Genomic DNA, 26,485 nt, shown 5'->3' with positions numbered 1-26,485 from the left:
TAAGTATATTTACTCAAGTACTGTACAATATTGAGGTATTTGTTTTACTTTACTCGAGTATTTCCAGTTTTCAGTAGGCTACTTCTACTTCTACTCCAATACATCTCAGAGGCAAATATTGTACTTTTACTTCGCTACAATTTTTAGAAAACCTTTTTAGTTAGTTACTTTGTAGATTCTGATTATTGTTACAAAACATACATTAACCACTTCAGCCCTATATACATTTCGGCCATCTGAAAATAGCCGATCTACAAGCTAACAATGCTGCATTGTGAGCTTGTAGATCTGCTATTTTCAAAATATATTTATACATTTGAAAACTTGGTGAAACGGGACATTCTGCATAATGAGTACTTTCTACTTTGGTACCTTAAGTACATTTGAATTCCGGACTTCTACATTGCAGTATTGATACAGTATTGATGACAAGACAACCACATCTCATGATGAGGATCTCATGATCAGTGTGCGACCTGCGTTAGATGAGCGGAAATAAGCTACCACCATTCAGGGGAAACGCATTCTGCATTCAAAATAAAATACTGTCAAAAAGAAAATATCAGTATATTTTGGCTGTGATGTGGTGTTATTCAGGATAACAGCTGGAAGGATTAATCACGCAAGTCAAATTATATATATTTTACATAAGCACAAAAATTACTTCAATACAATAAGACCTGACCTGTTGGGATTAGAATTTATGGCATCTATCTATAATATGAATATAATATGATATAGATACACAAACTTATGTTTGTGAGTTTTCTTCTTCACATTCCTATTAGCAAAATCTACTTTTTTACAATACACTATTTGTTTTTCGTAAATAAATGAATAATAGCGTAAAATGTATCATCGTTGGTCTTATTCATTGATCTTATTTTGAAGTGCAGCTACCGGAAGTACAATTTCTATTAAAAGTGACATGACTGATTTCTCCACAATGACAACCAGCGTTGCCATGTCCGCTTATTATAAGCGGCTTCTTTTTCTGTAAAGTTGCTTATAAATATTGGTCAGGCTAGTTGCGTTTTTTTGGGCTTGTTTCTAGAGTGTAGTTGCTTATTTGGGCTTGTTTCATAACGTCGTTTACTCATGTTCCTTATTTGGGGCTTGTTTTCATAGACCTGGTTGCTTATTTCTCTCGCACAATCTGGCAACACCGATGACAACACAGTCCCCCGAAAGGACTAAGGAGGAAGCTGGCGCGTGAGCTGCTCACTCAAACAATAGCTGTTTACTGTAGATTGTCTATGTTTTTACTGTGTTTTCACTGTAACTGCCTGTGGTTCTTCGCTGTAAGCTGTGTGTGTATGTATGTGTATGGTTAGAGGTCTTGTCGAGCTAGACAACACGCAACAATGTTGTCCAACGCGGCATATCTCCTGCTGGTGGGCTTGGGTTGTGTGTGGGACCCCGCAGTGTCTGCAGACAGAACGTTATCTTACGTGACAGTGGTGAGTAAAAAGGTTAAGTTACACTTTCCTTCTTAACCTCTTTCACTCTGACCTACCAAAATGTGTACTTAAAAAAAAAAATATATCCTGGATTTTTTTCTAAACATTTCTAAATTCTTCTAAAAATATAAAATAGGGCTTAAGTGGTTAAATCTTACATGGTTCTCACATGGCACATGCTGACAAAACACTAGCATTGGATCTAGCCTTGCATCAAGACTATCATAGATGTATTTTGACATTTTTATATATCTACGAAAGTAAAAGTCAGACTCGGTAAAAAATATATACATCTATGATAGTCTTGATCCAAGGCTACCTTGGATCAAGCCTATCATAGATGTATTTAATCTAGTCTGACCTTTACTTTAGTATGTCAAAATCGATCAAATACATATATGATAGTCTTGATCTGAGGCTAGCAAAATACAGCATATTGATGTAAATGGAGGCTACTTGTTGTAATGAGAAGGATGAGGAAGGGCAGCCTGCATAGCTTCTGGTGATGGTCTAACAGTCACCTGACTGTTAGGTGGCTGTCACTGTCTTATGTGCTGACAGTGTCAATAAAGCCATGTTTGTTTTGGGACAAAATTAGTCCCGAAACAAACATGGCTTTATTCCCGACAAAATAACTTGTTTTGTGCAAATAACTTGTAGTTGGCTTGAGGTTATGGTCATTGGAGTTCACAGAACTTTTAAACTGTGTATGTGTTTTAATGCGGTGGTTCTCAACCTGTGGGTAGGGAAGTGACTATTACATTTTTTTTTAAAGGAAGTGACCATTTAAAAATGTATAACCCCCCCGCCCAAAAAAAAGACCATTGCTGCATCAAAAATAATCAACAGACTATACTATAAAAACTGGTCAAACATTGGCCAAATTGTCAAATAATATATGAAAGAGGCTACATTTTTGAAAATAGCCGATCTACAGGCTCACAACGCCTCGCAGCGTGCAGCGTTGTGAGCTTGTAGATTTGCTATTTTTACAATATTTATCTGTGGAAATCCAAGTCAAACTAAATTGAATGCCCCAATTCCTACATTCATGCTTGTCAGGGTGGGGAGTCCCTTGGTCAAATATGATAATTTTTGGGGGGTCCCCAGTTTGAGTTCAAATATGATTATATTGGGGGTCTGAAAAGGTTGAGAACCACTGTTTCACCGTCCTCATATTGAACCAGCATTGTACAACACAACTGGTGCAAGTGGATCTTCTTCTTCTTTCGTGTATCATCCTCAAATGTCCAACTCAGTAACGAGTAGCCACGCCCTTGTCTCTGGTCCCAGTTGGAAGAGGCCAGCCTCCGAAGGTGGTCGATACAGGGGGCAGGTGTTAATAATGTGTTCGGCAGACTGCTCAGGCTCGCCACACTCGCATGCTGCACTGTCTGTCAAGCCCCACTTCTTCATAGCTGATTTGAAGCAGCCGACTCCAGTGCGTAGGCGGTTCAGTAGGGTCCATTGCCGGCGTGGTAGGTCCGCTCCTTCAACACCACCTCCCGGGTCCCAGATGTAACTGTGGATACGGGAGGGCCCAGCAGACTCCCACTCCTGCCTCCAGGATGCTGCCATCCATGCATTTGTGGACAAGTCCTCCGGGATGGAGCGGAGCATCTCTTGTGCCGCCTTGTTGTAAGGGTGGCGGGACTTGAGTCTGTTTGGAGGCTCTATTTCCACAGTAGCATTGTGCAGGATGTGCCAGTCATGTATTTGGGCTTTCCTTGCTAGCTTAATGGTTGCAGCCTCTCGTCGGAGGCCGGCCGGAGCAATTCCTGCAAGGACTGGCAGATAGGACACAGGATGTGCAAGTGGATGCTGTTCACATAGAAAATGAAAATAAAACACTTCCAGTGTACAAAATACAAATCCAGTGTACCTCCCTCATTAATTTGCCTTGAATTAACTTGAAGTTCACTCGCAGTTATTTTTGAGTGAGGACTTGAGCGTTAAAGGTGCTGATATTTTTGGGTTAAAATGTGTTTTTGTTGTTAAAAAGTTTAATCTATATTCTGATAGTAATCATTGCTATACACTAGATTGTGTAACAGCTGGGGTCTCCCCGTCTCTCCAGCTTTTTAGTCAGCTTTAATGTTATACTGTTCCAATTCCAATTTTGTCTGCTCATTTTCTTGTTTCATCACTTCCAATTTCACTAGTTTATCCTGTATCCTGTGGATCATTGACTTCTCTCTCATTGGATGAAATTGGTATTCCAACCTGAAAATGTACTTCCTGTTTACACAAGAGCTGGAGAGGGTAGACCCCTGAATAACACTTATTTTAACAAAATAATATCACCCACACGTCTCAAATACAGACGTGAAGCTTTGAGTCAGGAGGGTCAGAACAGCCTCCTGGAATCCTCCTTGGTTGAACTTGTTTCAACAGGGTCACATCAGGCAACACGTGTTAAGTGGGTCACTTGGTGACAAGATGGAAATTGTTAGTGTTGAGGTGTCCTTGAGCAAGACACTGAAGACTGAACCTCTAACTGATGAGCGGGTTGGTGCCTTGCATGGTTTCCTCTGCCGTCGGTGTGTCAAGTTGTGAGCTTGGCGATCTGCTATTTTTGAAATATTATCATATAAAATTGTGGAAAAATCAAAAAATAAATATTATCGATTAGTTCAATTTAACTGTTGGAGAATCCAGACAGGTGGAAACAGTCACTTTGTTTATTCTCTTGCATGAGGATACAGCTGATTATCACCAGGGCACTAATGATCACACATGGTGATGAAGTCACCAACTTGACGTCTGTTTAGTGTGTTGGTTATAGAATGCACACTATCCGGGTGAGAAAGAGGGAATTATTTGCTGACGTCAGATGAAAACCTTGGATTATTATTTGACCTGACACACTTTCACCTCATTACATAACAATATACAACAGAGGAACAGGGGAAAAGGAGTCAACAGGATCCGAGGCAAATTCCGACCAATTGGTCAATGTCGGTTGTTCTCAAACAGTGTGCCATGAGACAAGTTCAGGTGTTCCTTGGGCTTATATAAAGTGCACATCGAAAAACAAGAGATCAGAAAACATTTTCCTGAAAATATAGGACACAATCATTAAAAAAATTGCTCGTCCTTCTGTCTGTCATCGACTTCAATGCATTCCATCGAACCAGTTTGCCTCCCAGATGCGTCATTTACACATGCCAGGGGTGCAGCGCTTCCGTGCTTCTTTGCATGGCCTTGTTTTATGTGAGTAGCTCTCGAGACACAACATGCCATATTATTTACCCTCGGCACGACAACAATCTCATCGCAAAGAGCCTTGATTTGATCTACTGGTTGGTGGAGAATGCTTTGCAACTAGGTGTGAGATTCATCTCATGGTCTCGTGTGACCCGAGGAGGCCCGTGGACATTAGGTGGTTAACAACCTTTGTCAAGGCGGGCGCTGAATCAGCGATAACGCCAGGAATCCTTTCCTTGTGGGGGACAGTGTACTGTAGAATAGATAATGTGACAGCCAAGGGCTTTTTCTCTCTGAAGACTTTTCAAAAAGGCTCACAGGCTGCATTAAACCACTTAAACCCTATACACTTACTTTGACCAGGGTCCCCCAGCGGTCTATACTTGGTCCCCTCCGGTTTTCTTCTACACCAAAATGTATTTGTCAAAAAATAGCCGATCTACAAGCTCGCACGTCACGAGCTTGTAGCTATTTTTGCTGAATGTTCATCTATTTTCACTGATTGTTTGCCTATAATGACAGGCACAGAATAGGGATGGTAGGGTTCAAGTGGTTAACTGGCTTTCATATCCCCCCCCCTCCCCCCAATATATTGGTTAAGTTTCCAGGAACCGTAAACAAAACATTATAAAAGGTAAGAGAGTTCATCTTCTAAGAACGTTCGCAGTCAGGAACACTGGTGCGGACATAGAGATGATTATCAGAGTGATGTTTCCTGAAAGCAGCCCTGTTGTTACGATTCTTAAACTATGACCTACTGTACTGTGTGTACTAAGATCTCTATAGGCTATCAGCTGGCTATATAAATGGAACATTGTGCAATGTAAGGCTAGGTGCTTTAAATGGATAATAACATTTGCATGTTATTCCAGATAATTTAACATCTGCACGGAGCGGAACACAGAATACTTGTCATGTCGTGACAGTAGCTTAACCTATAGCAGTCTGACTCTGCAGACACACTAACAGTATTTGAATTGGGCAGAAACATTGTTTTTAGTCTATAGTAGTTGTGTGAACAAAACAGGGAAGTTCCCCAATCACTAACAGTGGGACAGGTCAAGGTCTGGGCCCAGTTGCATTTAATGCAGTTTAATCCATTAAGGCCCGAAACACATCTGTGTCATCTTAAGATTTCTTTGGCTATTCAAAAATAGCAGATATACAAGTTCATGTAGATCTGTAGAGCTTGTAGATCTGCTATTTTTTGAAAAATCGTGGAACATTTGTGCAAATCTTTGAATATAAAATATGTTTTTAAATTTTTGGGCTTGTTTTTACATTTTTAACTCCAATCTGTGCTGCTGGGCAGTCCCTGGAACAACATATTTTGAGATGGGTGTCCGTGGCCAAATACATATAATTTTGGGGGTCCTTGACATGGAAAAGTTGGAGCACCACAGATAGCAACATACTGTTAGGATTTAGAGAACATTTTTAAATGTATTTGGCCGTGGACCCCTGTCTCAAAATGTTTTGTTCCAGGAACCCCCCATGAAGCAAATATTTGAGTTACAAATGTTTCGCTTTAAACAGATCTACAAGCTTCATAGCTTCATTAGCTTGTAGATCTGCTATTTTTGAATAGCCAAAGAAATCTTAAAAATGACACAGATGCGTTCCTGGATTGAATGGGTTAAGACTGGTGTGAGATTCTTCTACTTGGATGAGTCTGTTTTTGTCTATTGGAAGAATGTTGTCTCTTATGTTGGTTGCCCTGACTGAACTCTCCCACTCAAACTAACTCTGTGTGAATATAAAGCCCTTGTGAACAAGACGCTCTAAACAGAAACCCTCTAACTGGACTTTGAAGGATGTTTCTCCTTGAGGAGATGAGGTTGTTTTTCAGTTAATCATATTCCAGTTGTTATTAATTCTCTTTCACTCTGACCTACCAAAATGTGTACTTAAAAAAAAAAAAATATCCTGGATTTTTTTCTAAACATTTCTAAATTCTTCTAAAAATATAAAATAGGGCTTAAGTGGTTAAATCTTACATGGTTCTCACATGGCACATGCTGACAAAACACTAGCATTGGATCTAGCCTTGCATCAAGACTATCATAGATGTATTTTGACATTTTTATATATCTACGAAAGTAAAAGTCAGACTCGGTAAAAAATATATACATCTATGATAGTCTTGATCCAAGGCTACCTTGGATCAAGCCTATCATAGATGTATTTAATCTAGTCTGACCTTTACTTTAGTATGTCAAAATCGATCAAATACATATATGATAGTCTTGATCTGAGGCTAGCAAAATACAGCATATTGATGTAAATGGAGGCTACTTGTTGTAATGAGAAGGATGAGGAAGGGCAGCCTGCATAGCTTCTGGTGATGGTCTAACAGTCACCTGACTGTTAGGTGGCTGTCACTGTCTTATGTGCTGACAGTGTCAATAAAGCCATGTTTGTTTTGGGACAAAATTAGTCCCGAAACAAACATGGCTTTATTCCCGACAAAATAACTTGTTTTGTGCAAATAACTTGTAGTTGGCTTGAGGTTATGGTCATTGGAGTTCACAGAACTTTTAAACTGTGTATGTGTTTTAATGCGGTGGTTCTCAACCTGTGGGTAGGGAAGTGACTATTACATTTTTTTTTAAAGGAAGTGACCATTTAAAAATGTATAACCCCCCCGCCCAAAAAAAAGACCATTGCTGCATCAAAAATAATCAACAGACTATACTATAAAAACTGGTCAAACATTGGCCAAATTGTCAAATAATATATGAAAGAGGCTACATTTTTGAAAATAGCCGATCTACAGGCTCACAACGCCTCGCAGCGTGCAGCGTTGTGAGCTTGTAGATTTGCTATTTTTACAATATTTATCTGTGGAAATCCAAGTCAAACTAAATTGAATGCCCCAATTCCTACATTCATGCTTGTCAGGGTGGGGAGTCCCTTGGTCAAATATGATAATTTTTGGGGGGTCCCCAGTTTGAGTTCAAATATGATTATATTGGGGGTCTGAAAAGGTTGAGAACCACTGTTTCACCGTCCTCATATTGAACCAGCATTGTACAACACAACTGGTGCAAGTGGATCTTCTTCTTCTTTCGTGTATCATCCTCAAATGTCCAACTCAGTAACGAGTAGCCACGCCCTTGTCTCTGGTCCCAGTTGGAAGAGGCCAGCCTCCGAAGGTGGTCGATACAGGGGGCAGGTGTTAATAATGTGTTCGGCAGACTGCTCAGGCTCGCCACACTCGCATGCTGCACTGTCTGTCAAGCCCCACTTCTTCATAGCTGATTTGAAGCAGCCGACTCCAGTGCGTAGGCGGTTCAGTAGGGTCCATTGCCGGCGTGGTAGGTCCGCTCCTTCAACACCACCTCCCGGGTCCCAGATGTAACTGTGGATACGGGAGGGCCCAGCAGACTCCCACTCCTGCCTCCAGGATGCTGCCATCCATGCATTTGTGGACAAGTCCTCCGGGATGGAGCGGAGCATCTCTTGTGCCGCCTTGTTGTAAGGGTGGCGGGACTTGAGTCTGTTTGGAGGCTCTATTTCCACAGTAGCATTGTGCAGGATGTGCCAGTCATGTATTTGGGCTTTCCTTGCTAGCTTAATGGTTGCAGCCTCTCGTCGGAGGCCGGCCGGAGCAATTCCTGCAAGGACTGGCAGATAGGACACAGGATGTGCAAGTGGATGCTGTTCACATAGAAAATGAAAATAAAACACTTCCAGTGTACAAAATACAAATCCAGTGTACCTCCCTCATTAATTTGCCTTGAATTAACTTGAAGTTCACTCGCAGTTATTTTTGAGTGAGGACTTGAGCGTTAAAGGTGCTGATATTTTTGGGTTAAAATGTGTTTTTGTTGTTAAAAAGTTTAATCTATATTCTGATAGTAATCATTGCTATACACTAGATTGTGTAACAGCTGGGGTCTCCCCGTCTCTCCAGCTTTTTAGTCAGCTTTAATGTTATACTGTTCCAATTCCAATTTTGTCTGCTCATTTTCTTGTTTCATCACTTCCAATTTCACTAGTTTATCCTGTATCCTGTGGATCATTGACTTCTCTCTCATTGGATGAAATTGGTATTCCAACCTGAAAATGTACTTCCTGTTTACACAAGAGCTGGAGAGGGTAGACCCCTGAATAACACTTATTTTAACAAAATAATATCACCCACACGTCTCAAATACAGACGTGAAGCTTTGAGTCAGGAGGGTCAGAACAGCCTCCTGGAATCCTCCTTGGTTGAACTTGTTTCAACAGGGTCACATCAGGCAACACGTGTTAAGTGGGTCACTTGGTGACAAGATGGAAATTGTTAGTGTTGAGGTGTCCTTGAGCAAGACACTGAAGACTGAACCTCTAACTGATGAGCGGGTTGGTGCCTTGCATGGTTTCCTCTGCCGTCGGTGTGTCAAGTTGTGAGCTTGGCGATCTGCTATTTTTGAAATATTATCATATAAAATTGTGGAAAAATCAAAAAATAAATATTATCGATTAGTTCAATTTAACTGTTGGAGAATCCAGACAGGTGGAAACAGTCACTTTGTTTATTCTCTTGCATGAGGATACAGCTGATTATCACCAGGGCACTAATGATCACACATGGTGATGAAGTCACCAACTTGACGTCTGTTTAGTGTGTTGGTTATAGAATGCACACTATCCGGGTGAGAAAGAGGGAATTATTTGCTGACGTCAGATGAAAACCTTGGATTATTATTTGACCTGACACACTTTCACCTCATTACATAACAATATACAACAGAGGAACAGGGGAAAAGGAGTCAACAGGATCCGAGGCAAATTCCGACCAATTGGTCAATGTCGGTTGTTCTCAAACAGTGTGCCATGAGACAAGTTCAGGTGTTCCTTGGGCTTATATAAAGTGCACATCGAAAAACAAGAGATCAGAAAACATTTTCCTGAAAATATAGGACACAATCATTAAAAAAATTGCTCGTCCTTCTGTCTGTCATCGACTTCAATGCATTCCATCGAACCAGTTTGCCTCCCAGATGCGTCATTTACACATGCCAGGGGTGCAGCGCTTCCGTGCTTCTTTGCATGGCCTTGTTTTATGTGAGTAGCTCTCGAGACACAACATGCCATATTATTTACCCTCGGCACGACAACAATCTCATCGCAAAGAGCCTTGATTTGATCTACTGGTTGGTGGAGAATGCTTTGCAACTAGGTGTGAGATTCATCTCATGGTCTCGTGTGACCCGAGGAGGCCCGTGGACATTAGGTGGTTAACAACCTTTGTCAAGGCGGGCGCTGAATCAGCGATAACGCCAGGAATCCTTTCCTTGTGGGGGACAGTGTACTGTAGAATAGATAATGTGACAGCCAAGGGCTTTTTCTCTCTGAAGACTTTTCAAAAAGGCTCACAGGCTGCATTAAACCACTTAAACCCTATACACTTACTTTGACCAGGGTCCCCCAGCGGTCTATACTTGGTCCCCTCCGGTTTTCTTCTACACCAAAATGTATTTGTCAAAAAATAGCCGATCTACAAGCTCGCACGTCACGAGCTTGTAGCTATTTTTGCTGAATGTTCATCTATTTTCACTGATTGTTTGCCTATAATGACAGGCACAGAATAGGGATGGTAGGGTTCAAGTGGTTAACTGGCTTTCATATCCCCCCCCCTCCCCCCAATATATTGGTTAAGTTTCCAGGAACCGTAAACAAAACATTATAAAAGGTAAGAGAGTTCATCTTCTAAGAACGTTCGCAGTCAGGAACACTGGTGCGGACATAGAGATGATTATCAGAGTGATGTTTCCTGAAAGCAGCCCTGTTGTTACGATTCTTAAACTATGACCTACTGTACTGTGTGTACTAAGATCTCTATAGGCTATCAGCTGGCTATATAAATGGAACATTGTGCAATGTAAGGCTAGGTGCTTTAAATGGATAATAACATTTGCATGTTATTCCAGATAATTTAACATCTGCACGGAGCGGAACACAGAATACTTGTCATGTCGTGACAGTAGCTTAACCTGTTTAATTGATAGTGAATAGCAGTCTGACTCTGCAGACACACTAACAGTATTTGAATTGGGCAGAAACATTGTTTTTAGTCTATAGTAGTTGTGTGAACAAAACAGGGAAGTTCCCCAATCACTAACAGTGGGACAGGTCAAGGTCTGGGCCCAGTTGCATTTAATGCAGTTTAATCCATTAAGGCCCGAAACACATCTGTGTCATCTTAAGATTTCTTTGGCTATTCAAAAATAGCAGATATACAAGTTCATGTAGATCTGTAGAGCTTGTAGATCTGCTATTTTTTGAAAAATCGTGGAACATTTGTGCAAATCTTTGAATATAAAATATGTTTTTAAATTTTTGGGCTTGTTTTTACATTTTTAACTCCAATCTGTGCTGCTGGGCAGTCCCTGGAACAACATATTTTGAGATGGGTGTCCGTGGCCAAATACATATAATTTTGGGGGTCCTTGACATGGAAAAGTTGGAGCACCACAGATAGCAACATACTGTTAGGATTTAGAGAACATTTTTAAATGTATTTGGCCGTGGACCCCTGTCTCAAAATGTTTTGTTCCAGGAACCCCCCATGAAGCAAATATTTGAGTTACAAATGTTTCGCTTTAAACAGATCTACAAGCTTCATAGCTTCATTAGCTTGTAGATCTGCTATTTTTGAATAGCCAAAGAAATCTTAAAAATGACACAGATGCGTTCCTGGATTGAATGGGTTAAGACTGGTGTGAGATTCTTCTACTTGGATGAGTCTGTTTTTGTCTATTGGAAGAATGTTGTCTCTTATGTTGGTTGCCCTGACTGAACTCTCCCACTCAAACTAACTCTGTGTGAATATAAAGCCCTTGTGAACAAGACGCTCTAAACAGAAACCCTCTAACTGGACTTTGAAGGATGTTTCTCCTTGAGGAGATGAGGTTGTTTTTCAGTTAATCATATTCCAGTTGTTATTAATTAACAACAATTTAAAACAAATTTTAATATTACTCCAACATCCTGAGGTGTCTTCTTAGGGTTATGACACACTGCTAGTGTTTTTCTTTAGAAAGCTGACGTGCTAATAGATTTGCCAATGGGCATCTGCCAATATTTCAGTTGTAACCGGGGCACTCCTTAGCTTAGGGGAGGCACAGTAAATGCAATTTCCCATAGAAAGGAGGTGTCATCAACTGCCGATGTTTTTCCCTTTTCTCCTTTGTACATTGGTAGTATAGTGTTTTGTATTTGTTGATGACATGTATTATTGTGTTATTTTTATGCTATGTTGATGAATTGAATACACTAGAAGTTCGGGTATATATATAAGTATATATTTTTTAATGTAATTTTAATTGTATTATAGTATTCTAATTTTTTTCCTGACCTACCAATGCGAAAACAAATGCTTTCATCATGTTTCCCCCTATAAACGTCACTTGAAAGTTACGTTTTAGAAACTTTAATAGTTATCACAACAGCGAACGCTGAAAATCAGCTGTGCAGCCTGTGCTTCTCCTGTCTGTCTGTCTGTGCAGTCATTGCGCACAGCTGTGTGTCGTTTCTTCATCATCTCTCTCTCCCCCTCCCTCCCTCTCTCCCTCCCTCCCTCTCTCTCTCCCTCGCTCTCTCTCTCTCTCACTCTCACTCTCACTCTCTCACACACACACACACACACACACACACACACACACACACACACACACATGCTCTCCTTGCCTCCCTCACTCCCTCCCTCACTCTCTCTCTCTCTTGAGCTCTCTCTCTCCCTCTCTCCCTGTCTGTGTCGCTGTCTTGCACGTCCCTCTTTCTCTCGCGCTCTCTCTCTCACCCCTCTCTCTCTCTCTCTCTCTCTCCCTCTCCGTGCTCACTATCTCGCAGATGATTGGCTGTTCAAAACGGAACACCCGGAAGTAAATTGCGAGATGAAATATAGAGCACTTTATGATTATTATAAAAGGAGACACATGTGAAGGTGGAAAATAAAATAGAAGTACTTCTATACTTTTGCATGAGCGATTTTTGTAGCAAGTTGGGAGAGAAGTGGAGCAGTGCTTTGGCCGTGAGTAGTACCTAAGAGGTTGAGGTTCCAAAAGGGACACCTCTCCATTTGTGTAGTGAGATAGGACCACAATGGAAACACGTCCCCAGGACTTTTTTGTGTTATCATTTTAGCCTTAATATTTGACTGTACCTCGAGTCGTGCTGTTTACATTTCTGACTAATAAAGTATTCAATCGATCAAAAAAGCTGTCAGTTTGACAAACACTTGATGTTTACTGTCCCACCAGAATTGTATCAGCCTGGTAAACCACCCGGTCGCGGAATTCAACTTCATTTTCATGCAGCTGAAAATGAAATTGAATTCCGTGACCGGGTGGTTTACCACGCTAGTATTTTATGACACTCTGTGGTGTGGATGAGCAAAACTAGGCTTTAGGTTGAACGCTTTCACTGCCCCTCAATCAGCCCGTTTTATTAACTATTAATTAATGCTTATTACGGTCTAACAGTGTGTTAACAATGCTATTATAAACAATCATATAGCCTTATTAAGAAATAGCCTTATTAAGAAATAATCAAGTTAATAACCATCTTATAAGTAACTGTTAATGTTTCTTTAAAGTGCTACCTTTTTTGTAATCAATCTAGTTATATTCTCTATCCTTTTCTCTCTAATTTCGTATTTTTAAATAATTAATGTTGTCCTATTGTTTTATGTCACGGCCTGGGCAGTTTTATCGATATTATAAAATATTTTATGAAAGCACCAATAGTCATGCCCACAATGTCGTCACAGTATCGGCGAGGCAGTGGCTTTAGTGGTTCAGGAGGTACTGTAGTAACCTCACTCCGTCAAATGGAAGAAGCTTGCGACACACATTTTGTTTCACAGCGTACTTGCATCTGAGACTCCGGGCGCAGAATCGATGACAGACGGAGTTTCATTTTTTCAAGCTACTAGGCAGGTGATTGGATGATCCCGCCCCTAGCAGCCGCTGATTGGTTCGTATGCGCAGTGGTTCGGGCAGCTTTACTCTGTGAGCAATCCCAGACCCTCCTTCCTGAAACCAAATGCAAATGAGATTTCCGGAGGGAGGGGGGTTTACCAGGCTAGTACTGTAGTGTGGCCGATTGGGAATCGGAAGCTTTCCCGGTTCAATCCCCGGCTTCCCCTGGTTTAGTGTTGAAATGTCCTTGAGCAAGACATTTAACAGGGCAGGAGCTTGCTGCCTTGCATGGTTTCATCTGTCATCCATGTGTGAATGTGTGTGGGAATTGGTGCATATAATGCACATTGTAAAACACTTTGGTATAAAGGCGCTATAATGCACCATCTAGTACTATCGACAAGTATTTTATCAACAAATCTTGTGATATTTGATTTTGCCCATACTGTATCGCCAGCCATTTCGCTTCTTTTCTTGACACTAAAAATGATTCTCTGTTTCACTCCCTAGTTGTTCCGTCATGGTGACAGGTCACCAGTCAAAGCCTACCCCACTGACGAACACCAAGAGAGTGCCTGGCCTCAAGGATTCGGACAACTGTCTCAGGTACAGAAACAAGACAGGCGAGCATCCGCATGCGAAATGCCCCGCCGCGCCGCGCCCCAACCCCACCCCAACTAATTTCTATTGATTTACAGGCAAGCATTGACAGATCCCGTTTGACTTCGGTCAATTCCTTTTCTTTTGTTAATTTCCTCTCTGTGTGTTTTGTGTCCTATATGCGTAGGAGGGGATGAGGCAGCACTTAGATCTCGGCCAGTTTCTCCGAACGCGCTACAATGGTTTCCTCAGTGCAGCCTACGATCGACATGAGGTATGACACGCACTTGTCCTTTCTCACTGTTGTCTTCTTTCCTTTCCTATTGTCTCGTTTCCACTCTCCAGCTTGACACTGCAATGCACCAAAACACAGGGTTACCTAGGGTAATTTTTATACCATCAGTTTTTTGTTGTTGTCAAAGTTACTTTGTCATTGGATTTTAATACATTTTAAAGTGCAGATTTATTTGACAGCTGTACTCTTGAAATAGCTAGCCCCTGGAGAAAAGATTGATTTACAGAGACAATTCCAATGTCCATAATTAATCACACAATCATGTTCAGCCAACATTGACAAAAATGATTCCGGTATCTACAGTATTATTTGAATGACTTTGGAGAAAATGCAAACAATGGCAAATCCTTTTGTTTGTGTGTGGCTGTAGATAATATTTATAATCTCCTTTTTCCTTTTTCTCAAAATCTGGGGTACAAGCAGTAGTACAGACTGTAACAGGAAGTGAGTGCTACAGTTTGTTGCATCTGTAAAGTTCAAAACTCATCCAATGAATTGTTTCCCTCCGCAGATTTCAGTTCGTAGTACAGACTACGATCGGACCCTGATGAGCGCAGAGTCCAACCTGGCAGGTCTGAACCCTATTCACTTCTTTCATCATCTCTCTCCTCGTCAATCTCTTCTTTTGTAACTTTTTCTGTCTCACTGTTACATCCTCATTTTGTAGGCCTCTTTTTAATTGTATATTTATTATCATAATCTCCTAGGACTGTATCCGCCCAGCGGCGGCCAGGTCTTCAATCCGGACTTGAAGTGGCAGCCAATACCTGTACACACAGTACCACAAGACCAAGAGAGGGTAGGGCGTGCGTGTGCGTGTGCGTGTGCCTGTATTGACTTTGTCAATAGTGTTGTCAATAGTGTTGCAAATGTTCTATCTTTCATTATTGTAAATTATACCATGATTAGTTGGCTGAGAGTGATTTCTAATGAGCGCCACTGCCAATGTCTCCTGATAACAGCACTCCAAAGTAAACACATCCGCCTTGTTGTTTACCTTAGTTAATAACTGTAACCTCGCAACAGCCACCAACTGTGGTAACAGCAGTTTTAGTTCCCATCGCTTTGTAATGATAAATATCAATTATTAACTGTGGTATAGTTGCAATGATACACTTGGGGAAGGGCAATACTATTGGATAGACAGAAGAAAGAAAGCACTGGAGCATCTCGGACGATGAGTTGTTTTTTTTATTTATAAGGTGCAGTATGTACAGTTTCAATGAAGAGTGCATCTTCATCAGGGCTTCTGTGATGCACCGGATCTGCTGTTAACAGTTTGATAGGCGGTGGTACTCCCTTTCTTCCAGTGGTGTGTTCTAGGTTTTTTCGGAGGGTATACGATATTATTCCCTCCCACACTCCCGACATGCACGCGTATATACACTTGCGCGTGGCCACCGAATGAAATGGCTAGTAAAGGGTATACGATAATAAAAAAAAAGATCTTGGATGGCATACTACGTATATAGCAAACACACCACTGCTTTCTTCAGTACTTGGTGTGCTGACTAGTGACTACAGCATTTGGTCTTGTGCTACGACTCTAGCGCACCAGTCAGCTGACTATCACACGGTATAGCACTCCCTCTTGTCTATTATTGCTTAATTCACAGCATGGTAACACGTGAAGATATGTTCTACAGATGTATGTATGCAAACAAATTTAGAAAATATTTGACTATCACTTCTTTTGGCTAAAGGTACTACTCTCTGTATAGCTCTCTCGCTGGTCTCTGTCCATTTGTCTCTGTCATCATCTGTAAGCGTCTCTCATCGTCTCTCTCCAGTTGCTGTCCTTCCCGATGGGACAGTGTCCCCGATACAAGCAGCTGATGAATGAAACGGAACACAGTGAGGAGTTCCTCAATATGACCAACACCTACAAGGTTCTCCTCTCCAATGATTGTACACACAATATAAGACAATGGAAAATGTCCCTTTTAATCTAATTGTTTTCTCTTTTTTAATGATGGGATCAGCCTTTGAGCTGAAGGAAAAGTTACAAGTCTTTTCTTACTACTGTTCTCTTTGGTTTCTATTTTTCTACTGGTGTGTTGTTGCTGTTTTTTACCCAGTATTGTGTCTTATTGGTCTTATTAATCTGAGGGATTACCAGCACTCACGGAACTGTCATTCAGGCACTTTTGTACAGTAGATGGCAAGGGCAGCATACATACGTTGCTCAGTATGCTGCCTGTGCCAACAAAATAAAAGTGCCTATTGGATGTTTCCGCGAATGCTGGTAATCCCTAAGTGTAAAATAGGGATAGTGAAGGGAAGGAAAGGACTGTATGTACTGGTTCATGGTTGGCAGTGTTTTCCTTGGTGTGTCCACACAAAACACCCGGATGCAGTCTTCAGTTTAAACTTTACTTAGTCAATTTTCTAGACCGAGCACCCGGTAACAAATGACTAGAAGAAACTTGAGCGGTGCTCGCATCCTGTTTAAGTTAACATTGTCCCTTTCCTCAGGACTTCATAGAGATGGTGAAGAATAACACAGGGCTGAAAAATGCTACCGTGGAGTCGGTGTGGAGTGTGTATGACACACTCTTCTGTGAGGTGAGGACACACATTTGTGCACCGCACACTTGGAGAAACACACAAAACGTACAATAATGTGTTGGCATGTGAAGACATGCACATATAATTGCTGTCCGGTGGAAACCTTGTATATTCAAAACGGTTACTTTCCAGAAAATCTATAAAAGAACCTGTTTTCCTATCGATCCAATGTTATTATTTAGTGACATGCACTTGTTAATACTTTTTTCATTGGTTAAATATTCATAAAACCCACAGAAAGACTTAACCATTTCCTTTTTGGGCATGTCATTATAGGCAAATATTTTCTACAACTGTTGAAATTAGCAGATCTGCAAGCTCACAATTCATCACATCGTAACACATTGTGAGCTTTTAGATTGGATATTTACATTACATAAAAATATCATATATATGGAGATTCAAGGTGTTGCCCTGACGGCAACCATATATTGTAGTTGTAGACTGCCAGACATCTGCCTGATGAAAGCGCTTTCAAAACAAGGAAGTGAAAGAAACCGACTGAAAGTGTTTCTTTAAAAGGTTTTCATCAGGTTTCACTGGTTCAATGTTCCTTAAATAGATATACAGTTTATCTTGACACAGAGGATCACATTTAGCTTCCTACGCACCTGCAGTTTTAAATGGAATTGAACCCATCCTGTCCTCTAAGCTGTTTTTATTATTATTATTTAGATTATATTGTTACTTGCTCTTAACATAGCATTGGGATCTAAATGGAATGGATTTTGTGTTTTATATGTTTTATTTATTTTTAGAAATCGTATGATTCTAAAGACTCCTGAGTTTGTCTTTTTAAGTGGTACTCCAGTCCAATGACCTAATAGCCATTGTTAAACTTTATCAATAAATATTCTTTACCTTGATGAACACGATCTACAATTAAACATTTACAAATTAGGCATTTCGAAGACTCTTATTTAATTATTTAACAATATACTATCAAAAATAATCTGCACAAACTAAATGATACCAGGTAAAAAGTGAACCTAGCATCTATCTAAAATCTAAATAACATGCTAATCTAATCAAACACTGTCTATCTCTCCTTGAGTGAACACTGGCCAATATATTATATATACTATATATCCTTTAGTGTAATGACACCAAATTGGTTACATGTCAGTGTAAAATCCAGAGAATGTTGTTCCAGCATACTTCCTTAATGAGTTCATTGTTCGTAGGGGTATAAGCAGTGGCAAACGCAGAATGTCTTTGTGGGGCAGGCCTGGAAATGTCATGGTAGGCCCCCCATGGAGCCCCCTTAGAGGGCCTACCATGGGGGGCAGGTAGTGCAATCTGTCGTGCATGCCGCAAATGATGTGCGATTGACAGACAGTTGGAGAGAGTTGAATAACTTCTTGAAATAACCTGAAATAATAATAGGCGGTCTTATTTATGTTTTTACACCTTTTAGCTTAGAAATTACAAGGCTTTGCGATGAATATGTGGTCATTGGTCACCGGCGTCACCCTACTTTGATGTGACTTACGTTACGAGATTAATCAACATAACAGGCAATACAAATTACACAGGGCAACGCAAGACAAAAAAAACCCCTCTAAAACAATAACAGGCTAATACAATCCATTCCAAATAGCGTCTAGTTCTTTTTCAAATGAGAAAAGTATCAAGTTCAAGCGACCAGTCAAGGTGATCTCTCTCAGGCGCTTTCTGTATTCTGTTTGTTGCAGAGAAAAGTCTCTCCATACAGCAGGATGTTAGAGGATGGTTAGTGTTCGCAGGACAGCTGTCCAGTCCAGTAGGCTACTCGATTGTTGTTGGGAGTTTATTCCTGATCTAGGCTATCCTCTGTTTGATGTTATCGATGAACCAAGCGCGTTGTTACATTTCAGCGATTGCAATCCCATACAAATCACATGGATGGAACCTTTAAAAGTTATTTCATGCCAAAAGTGTCAGCTCCAGATAGGAAAAAGGTAGACGCTGTCATAATTCGATGGAATTATGAAGCAGCAACGGGTGCCTCTTCTTTCTCCCCCAATGCGGGACTGCAGGTGGTGGTGCGTTGTTCTGCCACCTGGACAGCAAAGTCGTTTTTCTTCCGGCAGCGTCATTGCTGTGTTTCAAGAATCTAAAACCAAGAATGAGGGACCCTGTTGTTGTGTGCTGCTTATACTGTGTGTGTCATGATGTCGCGAAGCGGATTTGTGTTTGTGAATGGGGAGACAGCCAGACACACACCTAATCACAAAAGATCAGAATAAACACAGACACTCATAAAAGTCTTGAGACATCCACCAGACAGCCGTCAGAGGCAACATGCAGGATGTATAGAGGCTGTCTATCGGCCTTGAGTCAAGAGGCGATAGCCTTTATATCAAACACACAAACATCTGCCCATGGCTGAAGGAAGGCACTGCTTCACTCAGGTAAGGCCTGAGCCTTACCTGAGCCTTACTGTGCCTAAAGTAAATTGCCTGGGTATAAGTTTCCCAAGTGGAACGGAACTCGCACTGTAGTGGGGAAAACCCTTTATGGTTTATATTTGTTATTAACCATGCTTAAGTACTTAGCCACATAAATCCTGGCATCCCTATTCTGGGCATGTCATAATAGGTGAAAATTGACAGAAAATATTTTGGTGGGAAAAGCCGTTCTACGACGCATTGTGAGCTTGTACATAAATTCATCAATAGCAAATATAGCCATTTTCGCTATTGATGTACAATGAAGTATTTAGGGGTTTTAAGTAGCACACAGTTAGATCAAAAATAGAACCCCAGCCAGGATATGTCACCCAGAGCTGGGTGACAGCTTGGGCCCAAGGTTGACGTTTTGTTAACAGAGACCCACGTGATCAGATCATGTGTGTTCAGGTCAGACCAGCCTGACCTGTTCTAGTGTTTTCTTTTATGCAAGTGTAGTTAATGTTAGTCAGTAGACCTGCTTGCACTCGGTGGGTGTGTTTCGCAGCATTTACTGCCTACTAAATAATATGCATTAAGCATTCTGCCCAGAGACGGCAACAGCATGTTAAAACATATTACATAGGGTGCCTGGTGGCTCAGCCAGTTAGTGCACAGATCATACTCCTTGTGAGTGCGAGGACCCGACTTTGAATCCAACCTCCTTTTTGCCTATGGTTTCCTGTCTATCTACGCTTGATCTGAAATAATGCATAAAAATGGTAAAACAATTTGATTGTAATAACAACAAATAAATACATTTCTCTATAATTCCTTATGCTTACATTCAAACAAAATATAATGCTCATCTCTCAAATGGTTGTAATGACAAAGGTTACAGATCCCCTGGTTTCGATCCAAACAGCTAGTTTCATCCAGTTGAAGTTGTCCAGATACCTACCAGGTGTTATATGGAGGAAGGCAGACTTTCTGTCTAGGGCCAAGGCAGAGGAATTTAGCAACATCGCATGAGAACATCATTTGAGGTGAAAGTAAACCGAGATGAGATCAGTTTACTTTCAGCGCTCTGTAAAGGTTCAACATAATATGTTCATCTCTCAAGACAGATTTTGAAAGAAAGAAAAAAAAGTTTTCACAAAATGAGTTTTCATCAATGAGATTGATCCGCATCGTAACATTTTAAGAAAAAATGTTTTACTCAAAAGGGCACCTGGGTATGTAAATATCTAAGATGGATATGAAATATCTAAGATAGATATGTAAATATCTAAAATATCTAAGAATGTACAAGTTGAGAGTTTTCTTTTTTAGATTTTGGATAATTCTAACTTTCCTGTGTGTGTGTGTGTGTGTGTGTGCAGTCGCGTCACAACCTGACGGCTCCTGATTGGGTGACTCCTGATGTCATGGAGACGTTGAGGATACTGAAAGACTTTGGCTTTCAGGTAAGGATACAAAAGTTCACAGAGGTCATCACGTAGGCCATCACGGGGTTCTCAAAGTGGGGTCTGGGGGTCCTTGAGGGGGTTCCCCAGCAAAATGAACAGTTTAAACACTTAAGCCCTATTTCATTTTTTCCGGCTGTTCAAAAGTATCTGCAATTTTTGAAAAATATTCTCTTATGGGGGTCTCCGGCATAACATCTTTTCAAATGGGTGTCTGCGGCCAAATACATATTCTATTCTACCATGATGTGTGTGATAAGTTAGTAAATAAGTAAGTAGTTCGGAGTGGTTTATTGTTGGTATCAGCCGAGCAACGAGTGTGTCTATCAATGCACTAGACCCCTGGGAGATGGAACACCTACCGTCAGCTCCCAGTACTTACTTATGCCCAGTCTTAGTTACCAACACAGTTATTCATACGCTGAGTGTGTTGGTATTTATTTTGTCCACTTGTCTTTTTAAAAAGTGAGGCTATGTTAAGATGGTAACGCGAGAATATGTTTCCCCATTTCATCAGGTCATGTTTGGAGTCTACAAAGCACAAGAGAAGAGCAGGCTGCAGGGAGGTAGGTCACTGCAGGCTGTGTGTGGAACGTCTACAGTAAATGCACCTCATTAACCACTTAAAACCTATAAAATTAGTTGACCGGGTCCCCCAGGGGTCTATATACGTGGTCCCCTCCCTTTTCCCCCTCCACCTCAAATCCCTTACCGAAAATAGTGAATCTACGAGCTCACAAAGTGTTGCGTTCTGACGTGAGCTTTTAGATCTGCTATTTTTGCAGAATGTTCACCTATTATGACATGCCCAAAATAGGGATGCGAGAGTTCATGTGGTTCATGTGGTCAGCCAGTTTTACTTCCCGCTTTTTGTATTTTTCCACCGCTCATTCTCTCACCATGATGAGTTTAAGGTTGTGGTTTGAAATCGAACGTCAGGTCACTTTGGCAACCAGACAGACTAGGCTGAGTCTCACAATGGTGTAGTAAATGGAAGTGAAACCGAGCACAGCAAAGTACGTAAGTAATCCAAAACGGCAGAGACTGCATTTGACAACCATCTAGCCCAGGGCTACTCAACTTAAGATGGCTCAGGGGCCACTCAGCAAAATACCAAAAGTCCAAGGGGCCGCCATAAAAATGACGGTCCTATTTTGGATTTTTCGATTTTGTAACGCACAAGAAAATGTACATTTTGACATCATATTCTTTTCACTGTACCAGTTTATTTTGTGTTGTGTGTATGTCCAGTGGCAGACACCTATCCTGGGCGCGCGGCAAAGCCGCGCGGCCGGAAAAATGTGGGGGTCAAAACCCCCCAAAAACCCGAAATGCATAGAAAACTATGCATTATACCTGTAACAATTGACGCACCTGTATGTATGTCTGTCTGTTTGTTTTTGAAAAATGTTTTAGCAACCCATATATTTCAACGGAAATGTATATTTTTATCCTGTGCTTTTTTTTTTTTTTTTTTTTGACCATGAGGGGGCCGCCAAGACGCTGCGATCGGGCCGCATGCGGCCCGCGGGCCGCGGGTTGAGTAGCGCTAGCCAGTCACTGTCCCTCGAGGCGATGGGATCATACATCATTTTAAGCCTAATACTATTTACAGAGGAGCTTGACATTTTGAACTCCACATTTTGAACTCTGTGTAGTGACAAATATCACCCTCCCCGCCCGGCTTCCCTTCCCTGAACACGGGCCAATTGTGTTCATATAGAGACGCTTGACAAAGCCGGATGCACCACAGTGGATTCGAAAGGCCCCTTTCTTTTGTCAAAATTGGTCTGTGGTATCTGTGGAATCAATGTGTCGAACTGCAGGTTAGGACTGTGAAACATTAAACACATGAAAAACACTACAAATACTGGAGGGGCCTCCAAATACCACCAGGCAGTTTTGCACATCATATACAGTACTTGGCTATAGGTAACCCACACACACCTATACAGAGGACTGAACATGTGTAAAAATGTGTGAAATCCACCCGTCAGATTTATTGACAAACCTTGCCATCCACTGGCATGAGAAAGCCTACTCATGTCAAAACACTGGTTTGAGCTGAACTGATGTGGGTCATGTTTATATCTGTACTCACTCCTACACTGCGATCCTCATTCATTCTGTTAATGACACCTACTATCGAAAAATCACAACCACGAGTCATACGTTATGTGCAGTTTTTCTGAATGCATGATCTGCAATGTACAAGGCACTGATATGAATCCTGTACGGCCTTATGTACTGTGGTGTTAGTCCTGCATTAAGAATCATATGTTGAAACTCCACCCTGTCAGGTGACAAGAAGGTCAGTTGGCTCTCATGCATTGAAGGAGGCATGAGCTCGGCTCTGGGCTCCCTAGGCTGGCGGGGGGAGTGTAGCGACCAGGATCACTTAGATAATTGGCACCGGGTGAAAAAGGGTTGCAAAATTGTGGGATAAAAAAAGATTATAAATAAAAAGAATCATATGTTGGTCTGTCACAGCAACTTTAATCTCGAGTTATACTTAGTTGCGCTCAGATGTGTCCTGCACAGAAATGAACACGTCGCAGCATGGCACGATGTGAGCGATGTGAGCAATTCTATTTAAAACTAAAGAGAATTGCATGTGCTATTTTTGGTGCGTACACGCAACCAAGTATAAATCAGGCATTAACCAAAGTTCCTTGTATGGAATCTGTCACCTGTTACCCAAACAACTCGTCGTATTTGTCTTTCTATGACCATCTCTTATTTTCTGTCTGTCTCCGTTCCTCTTTACCGTGTCTCTCTCTCTCTCTCAGGTGTCCTGTTAGGAGAGATAGTGACAAACCTCTCCAAGATGGCTGCCCCAGACTCAAAACAACGTCTCAAGATGATGATGCTCTCTGCGGTGAGATTATAGTGATGATGATGATTATGGTACTACTGTTACTATAGCTATTGAAGACAATAATCTGAATAGGATTCTGTAATCCTGTAATAACGGTAATCATGGTGCAGTAGCTGTATTATTACTACTCCTACAGATACAACAGCTAGTTGCATATGGGCTTGTACAGTAACCAGGGTTATTATAGACCTTTTATAAACTAACACTAAAATAAACAATGCAAAACTAAGTCGAACTAAAACTAAATAGAATTGCATGTAAAATAGAATTGCATGTAAAATTATCTTCATTTTAGGTTTTCATCGTACCTTTTTCAGCTCCTGTAAATCGAGGCTTTCCTCATAATACCTGAAAACTAAAACTAGACTAAAACAAAAATAAAAACTAGACTATTCATAAAACTAAAACTACCCATGCTCTAATAAAACAAACTAAAACCAAACTGAAATCAAACACTAAACTGAAAAACTAAATAGAAACTAAAACTAACTGTATCTGCATCCTGAACGCTCCTTTAGATATGGTGGAGCAGCAAACCCCAGACGATGAAGAGCATTAGCAGTCAACATCTTTTTAAGAAAAAGGTCAAATCATGGCTTTTAGAAAAGGTTACAGAATAGCATGGTCATATGTTAAAATTATTAAGGTCATTTATGCTACAAACGGTTATTAATTTGTATTGTCTATCAACTTTTTATATAATGCCTATTCTTTGTTTTGTTTGTCCGAGACCAAGGAAGGATCCTTGATGTTCTTCCTTTTTGAGAAGCTTGTCTATGTCATGTGTTTCCTTTTAGAACCTAATGTCAAATAAGTCTAATCTAATCAAAATGTGAGACTGCAGTGGTGTAATTTGACTAACGTACTGTACTGAACTGTATGCTTCTCAGCACGACACCACAGTAGCAGCTCTCCAGGCCAGTCTGAGTGTGTTCAATGGCAGACAGCCGCCCTACGCCTCCTGTCACATTATTGAGCTCTACAGGGATGACAATGGGTAACATACACACACACATACATACAGTACACCACAAAATACTGTACATGCACACAACCACGCACATAAGCAGTCGAGTGTTAACAACTTTAAACCTGGCATCCCTATTTTGGGTATGTCATTATATCCAGTGGTGTAAAGTAACTAAGTACATTTACTCGAGTACTGTACTTAAGTACAATTTTGGAGTATTTCCAATTTTCAATACTTTTACTTCTACTCCACTACAATTATTTGAAAACTTACTTAACAGATATACATTATTATATTATAAAACATACATTTACCACTTCAACCCTATTTTATACATAGGCTATTTGAAAATAGCCGATCTACAAGCTCACAACGCGACGCTTTGTGAGCTTGTAGATCTGCTATTTTCAAACATGTCAGTACTTTTACTTTTGGTACTTTAAGTATATATTGATGCCAATACTTTTGTACTTTTACTCAAGTAAAGTTTTTAACATAGGCCTTTTACTTGTAACAGAGTATTTTTATATTGTGGTATTGCTACTTTTACTCAAGTAAAATATCTGAGTACTTCTTCCACATATTGTCAAGAATAGTCAGATGTTTTTAAAAAAATTCCGAAATAGCTGACAATCTCACACGCATCGCAATGCGACACATTGTGAGCTTGTAGATGGGCTATTTCCACTGTTAGTTGAACAACCAAGTATATGGTTCATTTAACACTAATGTTTATTGGGCACTATAGGTGTGGAAATACAAACATACCGTACTGTACATGAACATGATAATACAGCACAGAATAATACACAAATGCAGAAGCACATAGATGTAGATTTATGCATTTGCAAAGGAAAGGAACAAGCGAGCAGACACTGACAAGAACACGTCTATCTGCACTCAGGGAATCATTCAAGCTCACAGGAAACATGCATTTGTAGGCGTTAAGATGATTTGTTCTCCATTCATTTGACTCATTATACCCGCCTGTTGGACTCTCTGTTTCTGCCTTGTTCTACCAGCAATGCGTCGGTGTCCATGTTCTATCGTAATGACAGCCAAGCGGCTGCCTACCCGCTGGCTCTCCCAGGCTGCGACGCTGACTGTCCCCTGGAGGACTTTGTCCGAATTACACGTTCCTTCATACCGGACGACTGGGCCAAGGAGTGCCAAGTACCTTCCAACTTTATTGGAGACAATGGTGAGAAACACACACACACACACACTAGGGACGGGAGTGTGTTGTGTACATGAAAATAGCTGATGGCTGTTGAACCAGTCTACTCTGCCCGGAGACACATTTCTGCTGGATAGAAAGCCGCCACAAAGTCTATTAAATTAACTTCAAAACAAAGGGCACACTAAGGAGGAACGGCTGATTTGTATTCTACATACAAACCCCATTTAAGTTTCACTTTCCTTTTTAATGGCTTGGTTTTTACATAAAGGAAAAGCCTTGCTCTGCAACTATAGCTGATAAAGAGACAACTACGGTAGAAAACCACAAGGCAGTAGAAAACATTTCCTGAAAGACAGATCACTGCTTGCTTAATTCTTATCTGACTGCTGTTCGCATTGTAGGCTCTGTCTGTAATGAGACGGCTAGCTTCAAGTATCCATGGCAGTTGCACAACACAAGTACAACTCAGTGATCCAGTTAGTGTGTCCAAGGCTCATGGTGTGCACTGCAAAGTTATTTCTTTAAGTATGATGTAATGTTACGATTAACCGCTGTCATTTCCAACTGTACACGCCTAAACTCC

The 26,485-nt window shown here is 40.8% G+C and overlaps 1 protein-coding gene across 2 annotated transcripts in view; it reads left to right on the top strand.

Moving 5' to 3' along the window:
- The first annotated feature begins 1,192 nt into the window (after positions 1-1,192).
- acp2 (acid phosphatase 2, lysosomal) overlaps positions 1,193-26,485 on the top strand; it is a 31,796-nt gene continuing 6,503 nt past the window's right edge. For both annotated transcript variants that reach the window (XR_013932730.1, XM_080422683.1), the window contains exons 1-12: positions 1,193-1,460; positions 14,087-14,182; positions 14,364-14,450; positions 14,983-15,043; positions 15,179-15,270; positions 16,262-16,360; positions 16,947-17,036; positions 20,791-20,874; positions 21,392-21,440; positions 23,664-23,752; positions 24,643-24,749; positions 25,745-25,923. Coding sequence is in view for 1 of the 2 variants with exons in the window: in XM_080422683.1 (XP_080278809.1) it covers positions 1,365-1,460; positions 14,087-14,182; positions 14,364-14,450; positions 14,983-15,043; positions 15,179-15,270; positions 16,262-16,360; positions 16,947-17,036; positions 20,791-20,874; positions 21,392-21,440; positions 23,664-23,752; positions 24,643-24,749; positions 25,745-25,923 (1,129 nt within the window). In the remaining variant the exon portion in view is untranslated. The remainder of the gene's footprint in view (positions 1,461-14,086; positions 14,183-14,363; positions 14,451-14,982; positions 15,044-15,178; positions 15,271-16,261; positions 16,361-16,946; positions 17,037-20,790; positions 20,875-21,391; positions 21,441-23,663; positions 23,753-24,642; positions 24,750-25,744; positions 25,924-26,485) is intronic.

The sequence above is a fragment of the Gymnoscopelus braueri genome (assembly GCF_963280865.1).
Source record: "Gymnoscopelus braueri genome assembly, chromosome: 24".
Classification (NCBI taxonomy): Eukaryota; Metazoa; Chordata; class Actinopteri; order Myctophiformes; family Myctophidae; genus Gymnoscopelus; species Gymnoscopelus braueri.
Note: the sequence above shows the minus strand (reverse complement) of the source record. Positions and strands in the feature narration are given on the sequence as shown.